This window comes from Boleophthalmus pectinirostris, unplaced genomic scaffold (assembly GCF_026225935.1).
Source record: "Boleophthalmus pectinirostris isolate CB_2022bp ecotype Guang Dong unplaced genomic scaffold, ASM2622593v1 HiC_scaffold_13, whole genome shotgun sequence".
Lineage (NCBI taxonomy): Eukaryota > Metazoa > Chordata > Actinopteri > Gobiiformes > Gobiidae > Boleophthalmus > Boleophthalmus pectinirostris.
The window spans coordinates 27,070,269-27,093,108 of NW_026571036.1; the positions used below are offsets into that span (position 1 = coordinate 27,070,269).

General features: G+C 38.4%; 1 protein-coding gene across 1 annotated transcript in view; it reads left to right on the top strand.

Annotated features, from left to right (window-relative positions):
• The window catches only part of atad2b (ATPase family AAA domain containing 2B), a 184,747-nt gene extending 166,522 nt beyond the window's left edge, over window positions 1-18,225 (top strand). Inside the window, 1 exon segment of the mRNA XM_055149307.1 lies at window positions 11,954-18,225. Coding sequence (XP_055005282.1) covers window positions 11,954-11,995 — 42 coding nt within the window. The 3' untranslated portion in view covers window positions 11,996-18,225.
• The last annotated feature ends 4,615 nt before the right edge of the window (window positions 18,226-22,840 follow it).

Consider the following 22,840-nt stretch of genomic DNA (forward strand, 5'->3'; position numbering starts at 1 on the left):
AGGTTGCTGTGCGTAGCGTGACCAAACAGGTCCATACAAGTAACTCTCTGCACTCAGAAGGAGCGAGCAAACACAAACAGTCGGTCAGTCTGCAACGTGCCGAAGCGCAAATGCGTATTTAACGATGACTTGTACAAGAAATTCCATGCTTTCCGTTCCGGTCGGGAAAAGTGTGAGGCCATGTGCACAAAGCTGCACATATGTTTCGGCGTCCAGTGGGAAAAAGTTCTGACAAACACAAATATGGTCCACAGAGTCATGCCGCCCAAGAGCTGTTTTTTTTTCCTTTGCTTATTTTATGCAAATTAGCCATGTGGTTTTAAGAGAGTTGCGCAAAACTGCAATCACTGCAAACGGGCTGATGTGGCTCTAGAGTGGTTACGGTTTATTTGTTGTAAAGTTGAATTTATTTATGCAGATTAGTAGTGCAGATAGTAATAATAATGATGATAATTTTAATATAAAAATGTTAATGATAATCAATCGTTAAATTCTCCTGACGATCGATTAAGAAAATTTTATCGAATGCCCATCCCTACTTTTTACACTTTTAGTCATGCAGAAATTTGTAATTCTAGGGCTAACATTATCCAAATGATACTAGTGATGGTGTATGTGTTTAAAAAACACAATGGAGTCATATAAGTATTACCACACGACATCATATGGTGGAACAGAGAACTCAACCTGAATATGCAAGATTTGTGTGTTAAACCTGTGTGGAAGAAACAAAACACAACTCTGGATATGTTTTTGATTAGGAAATAATATAACATAGATCAGAAAATTGTGTAATACTTTCTCCCATTGTTCATTCCCATTGTTGTCAGCAGAGGGCGCTCAAACATCTACACGCCTAACTGGAAAATGGAGGTGTCTCTTTTCCAAACACAAACATTATTTTAAGTTCGAAAATGTGAAACGTTAATCCCAAAGTGACCAGAAGCAGGTTTAAATGTGAACTGGAATGTCCTTTAAAACCGTAGTCGCGTCACACAGCAACTGAAGAGTCAGAGCTTTCAGGCACTTTTTAAATTAGTTGTGTTTTTATTCACCTACACCTCGGCGCTTGGTGATTTTTACTGCTACTGACCTGCTGCTAATACCTGTGGGCGCTTGCTAACGTGCTAAGTGCCTAATTGAAGCTGTAATGGAGACGGTGAAGTTTGGGCCAATGGTTGTGTCAAACTCGGCGTGTGACCTTAAAATGCTGAGTGCTGCAGGTAGAAAATAGAACTGAATGAATAGAATTACAACTCTGAAATACTTAATGACAAGACAAAACAAAACATTACAGCAAGTATAAACGTTCTTAATGGTCCTATATTATGCAAAAATTGACTGCGATTTTAGTCATGTTAGAATGTTATCTCCTCAAAAACAGACCTTTAATTGTGTTTTTCTTTCATTCACACGTTTCATTCATGTTTGAGTAATCCTTTGTTAATGGTCTGTTTACATCTCCAAAGCTTAAAATGCTCTGATCCATCTTGTGATGTCGTGAAGTGGTAGTTTTTAATTAATATTTTAACTTAACCTTTTACTTTTTACCTTTTGTTTGAGTATCAATGGGCAATTCCGGGTCTGAAGTGATCCAAATGATTCTAGAGAAGGTGTGTGGAGTATAAAAACACAGTGGAGCACTTCCTGTATCACCACATGACATCACAAGGTGGTACAGAGTGTTTTCTATTTGACAGAATAACTTAAATCTGCAGTTTTTGTGTGTTAAACGTGTGAATGAAACAAAACACAGCTCCAGGTCTGTTTTTGATGAGGAAATAACATTATAATATAGATTTTAAAAAATAGCGTAATGTGAGCCCTTTTAAAGGTGTGTTATGTAACTTTTCTGGAGGAGTGTATGCTACATTCTTGTCTCCATGGACATCTGATTGCTTAGTTTAGAAAGTTCCATTATATTGGAATAAACATGCCTATCTTGTGTTCAATTACTTGTGTATTCAATCACAGGTGTTTTAATTTATTGACTATAATTTCTCCACAAAACCATGCATTCTTGCTGAAGAAGAAATAATTATATTGGCAAAATCATTACAGCCTTTCCAGTTTACCGTATTTTCCACACTATAAGGTGCTCTCATAAGCCTCCAACCCCATCAAAAAATGACTGCACGCCCACAATCCAGAGCGCCCTATACACGAATCCACTCGGGTGTCCCAACACGACTTCAGAAAACTACAAAGCCGCACCACCCGGAGTGCACGCAAACACCGCGCAGTGAAAAACACCCACAGACACTCTCATCACTCCACGCCGACGAGGAACGAAACGGAGGAACGAACCGAAAAAGCGAGTGCAATGTGCCACTTCTAAACACAACTGAACAACTGAGTCACTGCAAACACGCCGACAATCCAGCGGTCCCAGACAGCACCCTCCCTACACGCCACAACTGAACAAAGCCCAGAGTCACCGTGAACGCCACAAACAAACAAAACCACTCACCCATCCAACTGTTGTGTTTCGTTTAATGCGCCTTATAGTCCGGTGCGGTTTATTTGTGAAAAAAGTTCAAAAATAGACCATTCAATTCAATAATCTAGAGTGCCCTATAGTGCGGAAAATACGGTAATATGGACCCTTTTAAAGATGCGTTATGATACATTCTTGTCTCCGTGGAGATCTTATCGCTTAGTTTAGAAAGTTCCACTGTATTGGAATAAACACACATAAACATATCTTGTGTTCAATCACAGGTGTTAATTTATTGAACATTTCTCAACAAAAACATGCGTTCTTGCTGAAGAAGAAATAATTATATTGGCAAAATCATTACAGCCTTTCCAGTTTAAATGTCCTGTACTGGATTTTTACTTAAAAACGTGAAAACTAGTTCATTGTAAACATTTGAAGTCATCCAAATTTATATCTCACTTATCTTATGCGTTCAGAGCATTGTAATTATTTTCTGCAGTGGGTTTCAGAGACCAGAGTGGAGTTTTGCTGTCATGGTAAAGCGAAAATGAATGTCACAAATTAGCATGCTGAACGTGCACTTCCTGATAATCGAACTGTCTAATTAGACGCAGATAGAACACAGACTTTTTTTTGACCTTCTACAATATATGTGTACTGGGACACATTTTACTCAAATACATTGGGAAAATCCAGTACACTGCCCTTTTTTTGTGTCCATTTAAAATCACAAATGTGTAATTAAATATTAAAAGCACTAGTTTCTTCTTTCAGTGTGTGCAGATTACCGTGAACCAATTATAGAAGTAGTAAAACCAGACTGTTCTGTTCTTTTGAGACTTACCCACATTTTTGTAAACAATTTAAAAGTTTGTGGGGGAAAAAAAATCCTTCAAATTGGTTTAATAACACACATTCTGTCATTGCAAGTAGTCATTATATTTCCGTTTTGCAATAAAACTACATTTGTGGAAATCTTTTACAACAGTAACATTTAATTGAATCCAATGTCACGTCCAATGGAAAAGTACATTTGGTAAACCCATTTAGCTGTGGTTTTATTATTTAATTATTATAACATGTTGTACTTTTATTTGGATTTAAAGGTGCACTGTGTAACATTTTGGTTGGGGGTCCGTCACCTGCCTTTTTCTATTGATATGTCATTGCTCTGTCTAGAATGTTCCACAGTATGACATTAAACAGCTCTGCCTTACATTTATTTAATTACAGGTGCTTTTACAGCTCAAAAATATGTATAAAAACAGGCATTCTCCACAGATCTGACCTGTAACTTCTGGTTCTGGTCCGGTTTGGTCTCCATGAACATAAAAAGGTTTAATGCCATACTGTGAAACATTCCAGACAAAGCAGTAACATCTCATTTATGCTCCACTGTTGTACATAAATAGATCCGTAAAAACTATCACTGCATTTACACTTCCAAACATTTCTAATGCCAAGGCTGTGTTCTCTTAATCAACCACAAGAGGGCGCTAACGTTGGTTTGAGAATTGATCAGCAACAAATATACAAATCCACAGCAGGTTCTGTTGGGAAAAAAACCCAAGAAAAATTAAGTGAGGGAGTTGTTTGTTTTGCAGCTGGTTCTAGTCACTTTTTATCGAGTTGTGTTTACTACTGCCCCCAGTGGTCAAGTCACGTACTGCTCAGTTCTGAAGAGACGGAGACTTCTTCAAACGTTTAAAAATTCTGACTGATTGTGCTGTAGATGTCTTGTGTAGGTGAAAATGTGTTGTGTTTGAATTATGACATTTGTCTTGATGATCATGTTGTTGATGAATTGTATTTTAGAGCCCTTGTCCCCAACCTTTTTTGCACCACGGACCAGTTTTATGTGTGACACTTTCGCAGACCAGGAGGGGCGCGGCGTGGTTTAGTCCTGGTTAAATCCTGTTTTAGTCCTGGTTTTAGTCCTGGTTTAGACCTGGTTTAGAAATGGTTTAGACCTGCTTTAGTCCTGGTTTAGACCTGGTTTTAGATCTGTTTTAGTCCTGATTTAGTCCTGGTTTTAGTTCTGGTTTAGTCCTGGTTTTAGTTCTGGTTTGAGTCCTGGTTTTAGTTCTGGTATTACTTGGTATAATTCGGTAAATGTACATTTTAGAGGATATTGATGTCAATGAAATTTGTAGCAGATAACGATGAATTTGAAATCTTGTATTTATGGAAATTAGAATAAATGAATTTTGGTAGAGTTGGTCAAACGTAAACAGTTTCCTCAAGGTATTTTGAACCCGCCCAAGGACTGCAGATGGAAAGTAGCTTGTAGTTAAATCTGGCATAGAGCAGAGTTTAATGTTTTCTGTGCACTGTCCTTTTTTTAAATATAAATAAATAAATAATAATAATCTTAATAATGGACCAAATGACGGACAGAACCTCCAGTGTATCTGTATGCGTCTAGAATGTAGAGCATAAATGAGCTTTTAGTATCTCACTTGTTACTCATTTGGTCTAATTAGTACTGGCAAATGGCTTGTTTTCCGGTTTTTATATCTCTAATTTCCCCAAATAATTGCTGCACTAACTATGAAGCTAATTACAGGGGGAAATGTAAAAGTTTTTATTGCAAATTTCCCAAATACTTATGTAAATATGTTGGTGACAGAGTGACATTCTAAGTGGTGCTCCTCATTCAGACAGACAGATGACGAACAGGCGATGACTGAGAGCTCAAACTTAATGTGACGTTTCATTGACAAGACACGAATTTTAATAAAACTTTTCTGTATTGTATCGTAGGGTGTGATAAAAAGACCGATATTTGCTGCTATAACCTTTATTTGCAGGAGTCCAATGAACAGTAGGGCTGGGTATCATTAGTTGCTGATACGATACACACTTTGATACACAGGCCATGATACGATACATATCTCGATACAGTGCACTTTTGATTCGATACGACATATTTCAAATTGATACGATACGGTTTAATAAAAAATAAAGGCTAAATGATGGCTGTGATAGTAAAAGTCTTTGTTAAACCACTTCTTGTGCAAAGTTCATATGAAACACAAACATTTTAATCATCAAAACAAACGAGGACAAAAAGCTATCCTTTCCTGTTTTCTCTCTGTGCGGGAGTGCCCTCCAACTCACAGATGAGGTCAAATATCTTGGGCTTTATGTCACCAGTGACCTCTCAGATGATAGAGACATGTAAATGCAGCAGTGTGAGCTTTATGGTCAGGTCAATATGCTTGTCCGCAAGTTCTCCATGTGCTCCAGTCATGTCAAAATTGCACTTTTTAAATGTTTTTGCTCACCCTTGTATACTGCGCATCTTTGTTACAACTATAAGAAAAAGAGTTTGCAGTTTGACAGTGGTGTGTAACGACTCTTTGAGAATATTACTGAAAGTGCCAAGGTTTTGTAGCGCCAGTGAAATGTTTGTAAATTGTGATGTGAGACCCTGTGCTGTCATAATCAGGTGTTGTATTTATTCATTTATGTGTAGAGCCATGAATCTGAGTAATTGAATCATTGAAGCTCTAGTGTGTCCTGTGAGGAGCTCTGTCAGATTCACCTCTGAGCTGTGGAGACACTGGCGCTCTTGTCTGTTTACATTATAACATGCACTGTATTTAACTTTTTATTCTTACTATTGTCTTTTTAATACTATGAACCAGATATCATGTGTTCTTAATAAAGATTGAGTTGAATTGAAAAAGTGAAAATGTCAAATGTGTCGCATAAACAAGTTTCTTTCCTCTAAACAAACAACAAAACTGTAGCTGTAAACAAAATCATTTAGTAAAATATCAAAAAATACTCTTACTATATACTTACTATACTTGATACAGCAGCCCATGATACCGATACTGTATCATCACGTTAAAAGATATGATATATTGATATTTTTTTATATTTTTGCACACACCTAATGAACAGTGCCTTTTCTTGTGTCCTTAAGCTGTGTCCCATGTTGATGTTATTGTGCTGCTTAAAACAGTTTGGCATTAATGACGTTCTATGGTCTAAAGACAGTGTTTTTTATATTGTCATTGCAGAGTCAGAATCGGTATTGAGTATCGAGTCTAGTGATACTTTGTGTTGGACGCTAACTGTAGGATCTGCTTCGTCTGAGGCTTTATTAGTGTAACCAGATGAAAAATGGGGTACATGTGAAAAAATTGTAGATTGTAATGTAAATCCTGTTTAATTTTTTTGTTTGTTCGTTCATTGTGCCACCTGTTTTCCCTGCATGGGGATGCTGTATGGCTTTGCGCAAACGTTGAAAGATGACAGTTTTGCGCACTTGGGGTTGAGAAAGCATCAGAAGGATTCTATGTTTTGCTGGAGAAAGATCTGTTTAGGCCACAAAAGTTCATACTCGACCGTATCGAGGTGCCGCTGCCGTTCTGTGTGGATGTTTTGTGTTCCGTTATTTTAGTGATAATGCTGTCATAACGCCCATTGGTTCTGTTTCTGAACTAGTGAAGAGAAAGAGAAAGAAAGAACCCCAAAATTTGAAGTACGGTGTGCTCTATAACCCTGTTTTCATTAGACTTAAAAGGGACAGTTCAGAATTTTGGACATAGGACCTCATTTTGTTGGAGACGTGTGGAGACACTTTTTGAAATATTCAATCCAGTCCTTGTATTTGCAGAGGTCGCCCGTGCTAGACTAGTGCATGTCAATGGCCATAGTTCTCCTGCCACTAATACAGTCTTACCCACTCCACAAAACACCCGAAACAAATCTATTATTACACCATGTGTCCTGTCCATGTGAATGTCTGTGTTGATAGAATAATATTTGAAATAAAATTAACCTTGCATCACATGAATCATCACATGTTGAGGGACTATTTTCTATTATCAATCCGCCGCTGCCAAACTTTCTATCAGGAAGTACAACTCGCTGCTGCTGCTCAGACATAAATCCTTCAAATGCAAGGTTGGTTTTACTAAAATTATTCTGTTGACACATGGACAGTCTGGTGTAATAATAGATTTGCGTCAGGTGTTTTGTGGAGTGGGTAAGACTGTTTTTAGTGGCTGGACTGAATTGGACTGGATTGAATATTTCAAAAAGTGTCTCCACATGTCTCCAACAAAATGAGGTCCTATGTCCAAAATTCCGAGCTGTCCCTTTAATCTGTGCTTTATTTTTTCACAATCTGACCAGAAAGAGCTAATTTAGTTGGAAATACGACAGTTGAGATCTTTTTTTTTTTCTTCAGTTAGTTACTTTCACCTTTTTGTTGAAAATCGAACTCCTGAGCAGGACCATGAAAACTCAGACTTATCACGGACTCCTGAAAATGTGCTGCTTAAATCATTTTTTTTCCTCTCTCATACAATCTTAAAACTTCTCTGACACTATTTGCTAATGTGTGTATTGTGTCACCATGGTAACTCCTGAACATCTCACCATTAGAGATACATGTAGAACACTCCCAGTAGTGTGAAGTATGAATTCTTTAATATAGAAATGTATTTTTATTTAATTCTATGTTAGTATCATGCCAACACTAGACCCCACACTAAACCTGTCTCTTGTGTTGTGTGGGTAGTTAAATCTCTTTCACTCCTCTTTGTGTTACTGGTGACTCTTCTCTCAGATGACTACACACACACACACACACACACACGGAGAGAGAGACACAGGAGCTGCTTCTCAAAGGCATTCATCACGTTTTACCTCCTCCTCTCATCCATCTCCCCTCTGTCTCTCCTTCGGCGGCCCCACTCTCGTTTACTCAGTGTCAAACTCCGCTGTTTTCACACTGGGAATCTCATCCTTCCTTCTCTCCTCTTTATTTTCCTCCATTCATCACTCCGTTCTCAGCTTTTGTTTACTACGGGAAATTCCAGGAGTGATATTAAATTGTTATTGCACAGGCGCGAGATGCTACGTCAGCTTTTCGTGTAGCGATCCGAGGCTTAATCACACAGTATTTATTAAGCTCTCAGAACACAATGCAGTTAATCTCAGGTGTAACTGTAAATGAAGGCACACAACACTAGAGGAAATGTAATTAATTAAATGTAATTACCTTTTCTATTCTGATTTGAATGTTTGTTTTTATAGAGTCTGGAAAATACAAGACCTTTTAACGTAATGTTGAAAAATGACCTGACAGAAAGGTGCACAGTGTAACTTTTAGGCCCTAAACTATATATAAACTATACTCTTCAGTGTGTACGTGTGTGAGATCCACAGCTGTATGTCAGTGTGAGGATGACCACACTGACAGCTCCAGCAGGACGTACGAGCGCAGCACTCCCTCTGTGTTTGTCAATGTGGAAGACGATCAGACTTGACTGGCACAATTTAGACACTTGTAACTAGGGCTGTTATCAAGTGTCTGATACGATACATACCTCGATACATAGGCTACGATATGATACATATCTCGATACAGTGCTTTTTCGATTCAGTACGATATATTTCAAATCAATTCGGATACAGTTCAATAAAAAATAAAGGCTAAATTATGGCTGTGATACTGAAAGTCTTTGTTAAACCACTTCTTTTGTAAAGTGAGAATGAAACACAATGTTAAGCCCTATGTTCCCTTCTTTCTAAGATTTTTCTTATTTCTAAGATTTTTCTCAAAATTAAACTCTTAAGTCAAGCATTTAAAAAGATTATTCAGAGTCATTTCAATCTAGGAGCTTTTGTACCATGACCTCTGCATTACATCTGTAGTCAACTGCTGCTGGAGAATGGGGTTACAATCTGATGCAAATTGATGATAAAGGAAATGTGGGAACATAGAGCCTAATTTTGGAAACAAAAAACAAAAAACAAAAAACTTAGACCTTCGTGCCACAACAACATAATTTAGTAAAATACATCAAAAAATACTCTTGGTGACATATCGATACAGCAGCCCATGGTATCGATACTGTATCATCACATTAAACAATACGATTTATCGATATTTTTATATTTTTACACACCTCTACTTGTAACACCTCTACAGTGAAACTTACTAGTTGACTAGGCTTGTATTTATTGTCTGTACAGTTTGAACACGGCAAACTCAAGGATTTTAAATTTGAAAGCACAAATTAAAAGCACAATAACTCCCCCAGGAACACGTGCTGATGGTAAATGCACAAAAACAACAACAAATGTGTGCTGTCTATGTATTTTGAAGGGGATACACGCCCTATACTTTTGCAGAGCATCTGTGCGTAGCACCAACTGCTCCATATGTGTGCCAGTGATGGCTCTGTGACCACCTCATTCACTTTTAATTCAATCTAAAAATATGCATCCAAAACATGCCGTTTTTACACTGACATTGAGTGAAGTCGGTGTGCAGTGTGTTCTAGGGCGTAGTGTGGGGGTCGCCCTATGGACACGGCTCTTCCCCAATTATCAGGTGCTAGAACAGTGAACTGAAAACCATTCATTATTTTGTCTGCTTCACACAGTAGCATGTCATTTATTGCAAAAAGCGATAATGACACCTCTGTTTTTTTACCAATACACATTTATAATGACATGTTTTGTTTTCTCCTCTTTTTGTCTTGCAGGACAAGGACATGAAAAAATTAGCACTGTTGTCAGAGAAATGAATAATAATTCAAAACAAAAGAATAACAACAATCTTCAATGGTCCAAAGTCCTCAAAATGACACTTTTTAAACAGGAAGCTGAAACCAGTGAACTCTTTTTTATTATTTTGAATTGACAGGCTCAGAAACATGGAATTAATTACACAAATAAATTCTGAAGCCTCTAATGTTTTCCCGATAAATTTGTATAAACAGGGGAGTAGTACAAAATTCTGGGCCCTGACTACAAATCGTCTTGGTAGGCCCACATTACATGTTCTCTATATGACAGTTTCTTATTACAGATGTTGTGAAGGGCCCCTCCTTGTTCTGAGCCCTGGGTAAACGGTACATTTAACCCCCCCAGCCCGACGCCCCTGTATATAACTTGGCATGACTGAATTAGCCATGAACAGGGCAGCTGCAGGGTCTTAAAAGTCTTAAAAAGGTCTTAAATTTCATGTTCCTAAATTAAGCCCTTAAAAAGTTTTAAATTATGTTGTCCAGGTCTTATTTTTTTCATAAAGGCCTTAAATTTTATTAGTTTTATTTTTTTGTTTACTCACCCGGGCTGCAGCACAATGTTAAATGGAGGGAGGAAAAAAAAGAAAAACATGAAATCACGTAATGTAAACGAACATCTAATTTGGAGTATGCGTTAACAATACTTAGTTTATCTTGTTAGAATGTTATAAATTATTTTTTGGCCATTTTACAAGCAATGCATACTACTATAAATGAGTTCTGAATGAGATTTTGTAATAAAAGTATTTTTTTGTTATTTAAAGCAGTGAGTAATGGCTATTATTAGAATTGGATTTGGGGTTTTTTGTCCGCATAATAGGTGCGATGTTGGTCTTAATTTTCATTTAAGTGTCTTAAAAAGGTCTTAAAAAAGTCTTAAATTTGGAGTAGTCAAACCTGGGTATACACTGATGAAAGTATAGATAATGGCCAGTGTTGGGAAGGTGACTTTTAAAATGTATTCCCCTACAAATTACAGATTACATACCCCAAAATGTAGTTTGTAACGTAATCCATTAAATTACTTAAAGTGAGCAATGTAATCTGAATACTTTTGATTACTTGATTTGCCGTAGAGAAGCAAAGACTAGGAAATCGTAACATAAGAAGTTTTGTCGGCTAAAAGAAAATAAAAAGCCCAGACTTTACTTAACTGTATTAAAAATATTATTGATAGAAGAGGAGGAGCCATGGTCCGTGCAGCATGATTTAGTCCTGTTAAATCCTGTTTGAGACATGGTTTAGTCCTGGTTTAGTCTTTGCTTAGTCCTGGTTTAGATCTGGTTTAGACCTGGTTTTAGACCTGGTTTAGTCCTGGTTTAGACCTGGTTTGGACCTGGTTTAGACCTGGTTTTAGTCCTGTTTTAGTCCTTTTAGTCCTGTTTTAGTCCTGGTAGTCCTGGTTTAGTCCTGGTTTGGACCTGGGTTTAGTCCTGGTTTAGACCTAGTTTAGACCTGGGTTTAGACCTGGGTTTAGACCTGGTTTTAGTCCTGTTTTAGTCCTGGTTTAGTCCTGGTTTAGACCTGGGTTTAGACCTGGGTTTAGACCTGGTTTAGACCTGGTTTAGACCTGGTTTAGACCTGGTTTAGACCTAGTTTAGACCTAGTTAAGACCTGGAGAAAAAAGAAAAAAAAAAAGGATATAGCCCAAAATATGAAAACAGGAAAATACCTCTGTGTAATCCATTTATTTCAACAAAGTAACTGTAACCCAATTACCACTCACTGAAACAGTAACTGTAACTGAATACAGTTACTCATAATTTGTACTCTAGTCTTCAAAATGGTGCCTTTAACAGTCGAACAGCTGAAAATCATGAATTATTTGATCTGTTTGTAATTGTTAAACACGGTAACATTTAATTTATTTCAAAATGTGATGATGAAACCTCTGCTCTCTACTCTACCCGTAAATATTTCTAATGTTTTGTTTTCCCATCTCTTTGTCTTGCAGGACATGGAATCCCGAATCCAGCATTTTGATACATTCCTGTGACAGATTCCAGAGTTTGGATCAGGGGAAGCTCGGGACCACGCCTCATCCTCCCAAACCCGTCAGCCTGCCTGCCTCCTCCTGCGGTTTCCATGACAACAAGGCTCAAATCTCAACGACAAGAGACATTTTAACGGTGCTAGCTATCGTCTCAGGAACTTAGCCAGACCACACTCTACGTTACCGTACACGACAACGAAAAAAACCAAACTACAACTGGTTCCTCGGATGGTTCCTTGCAATGCTCCACCCCCTGGTGCTTTAACGGGTGCTAACTTTCTTACTCCATGCTGCTCTTGGGACTACTATCAAAACAAAACACTGATTTAAAGGTGCGCTGTGTAACTTTTCTGGTGGTCGGTCTGTCACTCGCTCGGAGATGTCACTGCTTTGTCTGGAATGTTCCAAAGTGTGGCAAATGACTCTGATTTTTTTTTAATGTTGTTTCGTCATCACAAACAGACCCGGAGTTGTTTTTTTGTTTCATTCAACACGCAAACTCTGCCTGTTGATGCGTCTCTCAAACAGACAACACCCTGTTCCACCCTGTGATGTCATGTGGAAATACAGGAGGTGCTAGAGAAATAGACAGACTAATAACAAAGAGTTACTCAAACGTGTGTGAATGAAACGAAACACAACTCCAGGTCTGTTTTTGAGGAGGAAACAAGCTCAGAAGCGTCAAATTTAGAGCTTTAACTTATCTCTCTTTTATATTTTCAATTACAGATTTATTTAACTGCGCAAAAAAAACTTGAAAAAACATGCGTTCTTACCTTGAGCTGGATCGCCTCTCTGCAGATCTGACCTGTAACTTGGCCTTTTTCTGTTTCCTCCTCATTTCCATTGACAGAAGTTTTACTGCTGTTACAACTGAAAAAATACAAGTCAAAAAAACAATCTCTACGACTCAAATAAAGTCTTAAAAGCCATACTATGAAACATTCCCCGCAAAGCAATTCTATCTCCTCATAGAAAAGTTCCACAGCGCGCTTTTAAACTTGCGAAAACCAACAGAGCGAGTGAAGATGTCATATCAGCTGCTCATAACATCTTTTTACGTGATCCATGTATTGTAACATTGACAGACGGTGCATCTAAAACCACACAGATCCTCACCAGCAGAACTTATGGGCACAGATCATGATGGGAATGACACTAGACATGCGGAAAATCTCACTTAGGCCAGTTTCGGTGGGTTTTAAATAGTAGTAGTTGGAAATTCTTCTCACCCAGGGCTAGAGTTGATGAGGTTTTAGACTAAAGGGTGTGGCATAGAAGATTGAAGGAGGTGGTGGTTTCTTAAAGGTGCGGACCAGTGTTTTGTGAAGTACTTTGATTGTTGTAGGAAATGTAGAAAATGCGGTTAAGTAGACCGGAGCGATCCAACAAAATACTTTTTCGTGATAAGAACAAGCTCACCTTCACATCTATAAAATTATTACTGTTTTCTGATCTGTTCTAATGTTGTTTCCTCATCACAAACAGACCTGGAGTTGTGTTTTGTTTCATTCACATGTTTAACTCACAAACCTGCAGATTTATTTTGAGTTCCTCTCTCGAACAGAAAACACTGTGATGTCATGTTGTAATCCAGGAAGTGCTCCACTGTGTTTTTAAACTCCTTACACCTTCACTAGAATCATTTTTTTTTTATCATTTCAGACCTGGAATTGTCGATCTCTACCGAACTAAAAGTACAAGTTGGAACAGATCGTTTTGAGGTTTCGAGATGTAAACAGACTAATAATAAACTGGGATGTAACAATAACCGAAATATCGTGATAATGCCTCGTCAAAAGTCTCACAATAATATCGTGGACCATCACAATATATCAAATTACAAGTTTCTTTGCTTAAATAAAAAAAAAAACGAGGGAACTGCATAGACCATGATCCTTTGGTCCGTTTCAGGGCAGACTACATGAAGAAATAAATGTTATAAGGGCTGTGAAATCTTAGTTCTGTTGTATCAATGCATTTTAAGAGGAAAATTGCATATTCACAAATTATCACAATAAATATCGTACCTTGAGATGTACCGTATTTTCTGTACTATAGGATGCTCTCCTAAGCCTCCAACCCCATCAAGAAACAACTGTGCACCCCACAATCCAGAGCGCCCTATACACGAATCCACTCGGGTGTCCCAGCACGACTTCAGTAAACTACAAAGCTGCACCTCCCGCAGAACACACAAACACACTCCATGTGTCGCAGACAGCGACCGCACAACGAAAAACACCCACAGACACACTCATCACTCCACGCCGACGAGGAACAGAACGGAGGAACAAACCGAAAAAGCGAGTGCAATGTGAGAGTCACCGTGAATGCGCCAAACAAACTGACCCATCCAACTGTTGTGTTTCGTTTATAGTTCGGTGCGGTTTATTTGTGAAAACAGTTCGAAAATAGACCATTCAATGACAGTGCGCCTTATAATCCAGAGCGCCTTATAGTGTGGAAAATACGGTATACGGTGAAAATATCGTACTGAAAGATTTGGGTATTGTTATATCCCTAAGAATAAAGTGATACTCAAACATGTGTGAATGAAACAAAATACAACTCCAGGCCTGTTTTTGAGGAGGGAACAACATTCTAACATTAATCTAGAGTTGAGATATAAAGTGCAGGTTCTAGGTTTTTAGCACTTCATACTTTGTGACGCATTTTACAAATATTTCCTGTAACTCCTATTGTTAGATTATGTCCAAGAAATATAGGACATGTATTTTGCAGTATTCACCAGCTGAACTAAAACTGAAATAGCATCTTTACACAATTTGAATTAGTTCAAAGTTTTCAGATTTTGAAATCTTCTCGGGCTGTGTAGTTAAATATTATTCATTGCTCCTGTCTTTAACCCCAAATTTCTTCAGCTTCCTACTGTGCGCTGTGTAACTTTTTGGTTGAGGGGTCCGTCACCTGCTTGTTTCTATGGAGATGTCATTGCACTGCCTGGAATGTTCCACAGTATGACTTTAAACAGATCTACTCTACATTTATTCAATTACATGTGAATTTACAGCTAAAAAATACAGAGAAAAACAGGTATCGTTACTGTGAGCGGAGTCGCCTCTCCACAGATCTAACCTGTAACTCGCTCTGGTTGAAGATAGAAAGGTTTAATGCCATACTGCGGAACATTCCAGGCAAAGCAACATCATCGAACCCTACATTAGAAATGTTGTACAATGAAGTTCGAACAAAATCCCGGACTGCGCCTTTAAATTTAGCAGTAACCTGTTGTACAAAGGATTCTGGGAGCTCGCGTAGATATAGAAGGGGCTATAGTGAATTAGCCTAGCAGATGGTGCGCCCTGGACAGCTAGTGTAGCGCTCTCCACTCACAGTATGAATGTTGTCCCTTCACTCAAGCTGAGATTCTCATCCACACCCCACAGAGGAGCTGGAAGCAGTACAGATTGGAACGAAGTAGTTTGCACTGCCTAGAGTGTGCCTTATTTTTACCAAAACCTCAAAAGAAATGACTCAAATATTAGACGTTTTATTTAGAAGTTCGTTAAGTTAGCCTCGTACGGCACTGGACAGGCTCTACGATGGGTTAATTACTACTACTATTTCTACTACTACAAGTACTGCTACAGTCATGAAGCAAAAAGTATATAAAAAAAACTAGGTGTACATAATTATTTGGGTCCCCTTTTGTCATTTTAGGAGTACAAAGGTTCACTATGTAGCTTTTCTGTTTCGAGGTCTGCAATCTGCTTGTCTCCATGGAGATTTCGTTGCTTGCTTTGCCTGGAATGTTCCGCAGTGTGACATTAAAGCAGCTCTACTTTACATATATCCAATTACAAGTGGTTTTAGAACTCAAAAAACCCAATTTATGTTACATTTATTGGTCAGAAATGCCTTTAAAATCATGCGTTTTTACTGCGATCGGACTTGCCACTCCGCAGATTTAACCCGTAATTTGGCTTAATGGTTCCAACCCCTTTATTTTTATAGCACGTTTAATAAAAGAGAGAACAAATCTACACTTTAATACAATAAAAAACATAATAAAAAACAAATAAAACATTCAAACAGAGCCATATGAACAAATAATAAACAAAAAATAAAATCGATCTTCATTGATGTACACACATTGACGTTTAATGCCATACTGTGGAAAATTCCAAGCAAACCCAACGACGTCCAACCATAGAGACCAACAGGTGGCGTACCCTGCCCGTACCCTCGCCTTTCTACCAGAAAAGCGACGTAGTGAAGCTTTAAATTCACAAAAATCGTCTCACACTTCGTCAAACGCCACTCCGAACTCCACCAGCGTTTCTGTTGAGTTTTCATATGCAAAAGTAAGTTCTCATGCCAAGTATTTTTTTTTGACAACTACTGTTTTCAAGGTGTTCTCAGCAATTTTGTATTATGTTGGAAGTCAGTTTGTACTTTTTATAGTCTCATTTAACTTTTTTTTGGTTTGTTTTTTGCGTTCGATCAAGGCCATCCTAGGCAGTGCCCTTCACGTAACAATATTCACCAAGCATTATAATGAGTTTGTAAGTTGTACGTTGATGTTTTATGTAACAAAATTGCGGCATTGTTTCGTTTGGTTTCAAAAAAATGCCATCTTTTTCCCGAACGTTCAAAAATTGTGGTGCGTATTTTACCTTTTTTTTCGCAGGTGAAATGATTCAGAAGCATATGCAAAAGGATTCTGGCAGGTTGGCACTTGGATTACAGCGGAAAGACTACGCCAACGCTACCTCAGACGATCTCAAACTTGGGTACAACTTTTCTCAAATACTGTTGGTCAAATATATCTACTTCTTGCAGTAATTTTGGAAGTACTTTTTTGCATTTCAAGAGCCAGATTTTGATTTCAATTTGTACCTCAACACCTGTGCCACGAGCGTTACCTGCTTGCCCCCAACGCCTTTCTTCATACCTTAAAAATCATCTCATCTTTATTTATTGTCAATGGAAGATTATTTTTTGTGGTTTTGTAAATTCGGTTAAAGCTGCGCTGCGGAGCTTTTCCGTCGGCGGTTCGTCTTTCGCTCGTTTCTGTGGATACGCCGCCGCCAAGCCTGGAACGCTCCACAGCTCGACGTTACGTTTATTAAATTACGGGTGGTTTTACAGCTCAAAAAAAGCGATAAAACCTCCACGGAGAAAAGCGTCCGACGGAGCCTCCGCCGCGAAAGTTCCGCAGTGCAGCTTTAACATCACGCGTCCTTATTTTTATCCTGTTTTAATATTGGTAGCATTTGTGTAGCAGGTTTTGTTTTAAAGGGGAATAAAGGGTTTACATAAGCGTCTCAGGATCAACTCATATCTACCCTATATCAGCCTTTCTATTTATTTTGATTTCGTTGTCTTGGTTACAGACTGTGGCGGACTTAAAGAGACACTTCTTAACGTTCTTCATACTCGTCTCTTCTGCCGTTTTTAATGAGCTTGATTTGATAATATGGGTAGTTTTTGTCATTAATTGTGATCTTCCTTTCTGCGTGTTTAAAGTTCCCGTATTACACCGTTTTCTGATTTATGTTAGAACGTTTCCTCGTCACAAACACGCCTGGAGTTGTTGTGTTTTGTTTCAGTCACACATGTTCTTCTCTTCTTCTCTCGAACTGAAAATACTCTGTTCCAACTTGTGATGTCATGTGGTGATACAGTAAGCGTTCCACGGTGTGTTTTAAATCCAGACACCTTCACTGCAATCATTTGCATCATCTAATTTCGACTCTGGAATTGTCACTCTGAACTGAACAAAAATTAAAAGGTAACTGCTCACTTGAAAACTACCACTTCATGACATCACAAAGTGGAACTGAGCATTTTGAGCTTTGGAGGTGTAGACAGACTAATAATAAGTTTCTCAGACGTGTGAATGAAACAAAACAACTCCAGGTCTGTTTTTGAGGAGGAAACAACATTCTAACATGACTTAAAGATCATAAGAGTGTGTGTGTAATATAGGAGCTTTAAATAGTAGCCAGTTTTGGACTAACACCAATTTTTGTCTGGTAGGAGACGCCTCTAGTCCAGTATGCAGCAGTGAAGGCCTCTGTCCCTCTGTTCTGTTGTTCTTCCTGTTTTTAAACCTTTCTTTAGTCCAGTTTTCATATGATGACTTCTGTTCGGGGGGTTGTGTATTTAACACACTTGTTGGCAATTGTTATATTAGTGTAAGTTATATTTGAAATGAAACATTTACTGTATTTCTTAAATAAACTGCTGTGATAAACTTGAATAAAGATCTTGTCTTTTTGCTGTGTTACAAAAACTTTGGTTCCTCTTTGCAGTAACTGGATATAAGTTTGACTCAACAGGAAAGTTTTACATTCTGTTTGAATCCAGCAGGGACTGAAATCAGAACATGGATCATGAAAAAACACTGGATTAACTTGGGATGGTCGGACCACAGCTGCTCCTGTGAAGCACGTGGCTCTGAAATGTGGAAGACATTGAGAACAAAATGTACACCAACTAACTTTGTTTTATAGATCGTTTGGTGCTTTGATTGTTCATTTTGCAGGAATCCACGCTGTTTCTCAGCCCTGTGTGTCCATCCAGCCATCCATTTTCTTCAGCTTATCTGGGGTCCAGGTCGCGGAGGCAGCAGTCTAAACAGGGTCTCCCAGACTTCCTTCACCCCAGACACTTTCTCCAGCTCCTCCAGGGGATCCCAAAGTGTTCCCAGGCCAGCCCAGAGACATCGTCCCTCCAGCGTGTCCAGGGTCTTCCACTTCCTGAGGGAGGCACCCAGGAGCCATCAGAACAGATGCGCTCCCCTCAGCTGCTCCTCTACTCCGAGCTCCTCCCTTGTGACTGAGCTCCTCACTCTGCCTCTAAGGGAGCGCCCAGCCACCGTGCAGAGGAAACTCATTTCGGCTGCTTGTATCTGTGATCTCGTTCTTTCTGTGATTACCCAGAGCTCACGACCACAGGTGAGGGGAGGAACATAGATTGACGGTAAATCAAGAGCTTTGCCTTTGGTCTCAGTTCTCTTCTGTCCTGTGTGTGTCTCTGCCAACTGTAAGCACTGCTTTGTGTGAAGCTGTTGATCAAATTAGCCTTTAATCTGAGCTTTAATTGAACACAATCTGTTGTCTTCACTGGAACTACGACCGGTGAGACCATTTGTGACTTCTTAATACTTTTTGGCAGTGTTTGCTAACGTGTGCATTGTATCTCTATGGTAACTTCTAAACATTCCGGCATAGACATACATTCAGAGCACCCCCAGCGATAGTGTCAACAAAGGAAGTTTGACATCTGTTTTCCAAATATCCCCCGTAGCATGAAAACCAAAATAACGACAGGACACAGAGTCATGTTCAGGTATATGTATTAGGCTTCAGTAATAACCATTGTTAATTCCTTTGAGTACAGATTTACAGACAACCCTTGAACCCAACTTATGCACTGTGATTTTTCTAAAAACATTTATACACAATCGCAATCTTCAGGTTTAAAATATACATATTTCCTTCCAGTATTTACACAGTACCAACCCAGAAACGTGTGGGTTGAGAGACTAGAAAACAAGACATAGGTGAATCTGACACATAAGACGAAAAAAATCAGGAAATATTAGCCACAAATGATTCTTGTGCTTTTTCCAGGCGCTCGCTTCCAAAAATTCCTCCCAAAAATTCCCAGAGGACGACGCTATGAACCAAAAATCATAAAACACAGATGAAATTTCACTCAGGCAACAAGAAATAGGACGGTTCTTCAGCATTTTAAATCCTGCCTGACCTGATTTTGTTCCAGAAACTTGTAAAAGGTTATCGGGAGTTCACATCCGCTCGGAAAATACAACACTGAGGAATTCCCACTTGTAAAAACTGGATGAGGAAAACAGGATTTTTCATGTCTTTATTTAATCTGCCTCTCCTGCAGGGGGCGCTAAAGAAGAGGGAAAGCTCTAGGCATGGGACAATACGCAGGGTTTGAATTCACGCGTTTCTAAGGCAACATCTTGTCAAATTTGGGAATTGGAGTAGTTATTTGTAGTGTTAAAACGCTTGAGTTGAAAAGGAGATGAAAAATGTACATAAAAATATATTATTACATTAAAGCTGCATTGTGTAACTTTTTGGTGGAGGGTCTGTCAAATGCTTTTCTTCATGGAGATGTTGTTGCGTCGTCTAGAATGTTTCACAGTATGACTTTAAAACCTTTCTATCGTCATGGAGACCAAACCAGACCAAGTTACAGGTCAGATCTATGGAGAGGCGACCCCGCTCACAGTCAAAATGCTTTTTTTAAGGTATTTTTGAGCTATAAAATTGAATAAATATAAAGTAGAGCTGTTTAATGTCACACTGTGGAACATTTCAGGCAATGCAGTGACGTATCCATAGAAACAAGCAGATGAATGACCCGCCCAACCATAACGTTACATAGTGCAGCTTTAAAATTACAAATGTTAGTTTTAGTCGTGTTTATTTTTGTATTTTAAATGCATTTTTCTCTCAGTTTCATTGAATTTATTTTTTTTTCATTTGCAGTCAAAAGTTGTTGTGTTTTTTTGTTTTTTGGGGGGTTTTTTTGGACACACTGTCTCATTCATTGCTATTTTTTACTTTATTTATTTTTACTACCTTTTACTTTGTATTTTGGGTACTTTTGACTGGTAGTTAGTGTAAAAATACATTAACAAAATGAAAGCAGAAATACCTCGTTAAGTCCCACAACCTTAAACAAAATTATACTTGAACCTGATTCAGATTCCACTCGACTACTTCAAAATGTGTCATGTTTCCTACTGTTTCCTAAAAAACTACAGAGTATGACAAAGATCCTGCTTCTGTTTCATTAAAACGACTCAAAAATCAAACTTCCTTTTTGCGCCTTAGACTTTTAGACTTGTAAATGTGAATTCTTATGGCTTATTTAATGTTTGTGTTATGGTCTAGACTCTAAATAGATTTTTTTTTTTTACAGTTGAAAAGTTCTACTAAAGAGGAGCTCACAAAGTTTTACTCGATTGGTGTATTAAAGGAGCATTAGGTAACATTTCCCATGGAGATGTTATTACCAGTAATTGGGGATGTAACGATATTCAAATCTCTCGTACGATTTTTATTGCGATATTTTGAAGAGGCTGATATAACTGTAGATAGATTTTTTTGCTTTTAAAATACCTTAAAGATTTTGGTGTGAATTATTTCTGTTATAATCCCAAGAATTCAAGTAAAAAACGTATTTCTTCATGTTGTTTGCACTGAAATGAATCATGGGATATGTAGTTCCCGATGTTTATAAGCTGCTGCTACTATCAAACCGTGCATTTAAGCAAAGAAACTTGTGATTCGATATATTGTGACAGGATTTCGACATATCCGTTTTCATGGAGACAAGTGTCACGCCACCAGTACCAGGTCAGATCTGTGGAGAGGTGACCCCGCTCAGAAGTGGTATTTTTGACTACTTTGACTGAATATATGCATTAATAATGTTTAATAATGCTGTACTGTGAAACATTTTCAGCAAATCGGTAACATTTCCATGGAGACAAGGAGATGATGAACCCTTAATACACCAACCAAGTCTGAAGTTCCAGCCACCGAGCAAAAATATATTTTTTGTATTCGAATGTTGTTTCCTCCTCAAAAACAGACCTGGAGTTGTTTTGTTTCATTCACATGTTTGTGTTGGGAGTAACGTGTTATAAAAGAAATTCATTCCTGTAATACACTGTGTTGCTTTTTACTGTAACACAGAAATGTGGCATTAGAGGGAAAAAATGTCATATTTTACTTGTTACAAATGTGAGTCACACGCGTCACAATGCTTTTATCCTGGACTGAAGTGGTGGGTTTTCCTTTTTCTTCATACAAATTAGCTTTTTTTTTTTTTCTTTCTAGTTCAGTCCTTGGTTCAGACCTGGTTTAGTCCTAGTTTTGACCTGGTTTAGTCCTGGTTCAGTCCTGGTTCAGTCCTGGTTCAGTCCTGGTTCAGTCCTGGTTTAGTCCTGGTTTAGACCTGGTTCATTTCTAGTTTAGTCCTGGTTTAGTCCTGGTTCAGTTCTGGTATAGTCCTGGTTTAGTCCTGGTTTAGTCCTGGTTTAATCCTGGTTCAGTTTTGGTTCAGTCCTGGTTTAGTCCTGGTTTAGTCCTGGTTTAGACCTGGTTCAGACCTGGTTTAGTCCTGGTTTAGTCCTGGTTTAATCCTGGTTCAGTTCTGGTTCAGTCCTGGTTTAGTCCTGGTTTAGACCTGGTTCAGTCCTGGTTTAGACCTGGTTTAGTCCTGGTTTAGTCCTGGTTCAGTTCTGGTTTAGTCCTGGTTTAGTCCTGGTTCAGTTCTAGTTTAGTCCTGGTTTAGACCTGGTTCAGTTCTAGTTTAGTCCTGGTTTAGACCTGGTTCCTGGTTCAGTCCTGGTTTAGTCCTGGTTCAGTTCTAGTTTAGTCCTGGTTTAGACCTGGTTCAGTTCTGGTTTAGTCCTGGTTTAGACCTGGTTCAGTTCTAGTTTAGTCCTGGTTTAGACCTGGTTCAGTTCTGGTTTAGTCCTGGTTTAGACCTGGTTCAGTTCTAGTTTAGTCCTGGTTTAGTCCTGGTTCAGTTCTAGTTTAGTCCTGGTTTAGACCTGGTTCAGTCCTGGTTTAGTCCTGGTTTAGACCTGGTTCAGTCCTCTTTTCAGTCCAGATACGATGCAAAAGTTCAGCAACACTTATTTGGTGAGAGTAACTTAAAGTGATGCAATAGTAACTGTATCACTTGTAATGTCATTTTAAATACAGTAATATTGTAATGTAACTAATAACTTTAAAGTGACCGCAACAAGTCATAAATAACACATTGAAGTAACTTGCCCAACAATGTGTTTGAGTAACTCTTTATTATTAGTCTGTTTACATCTCC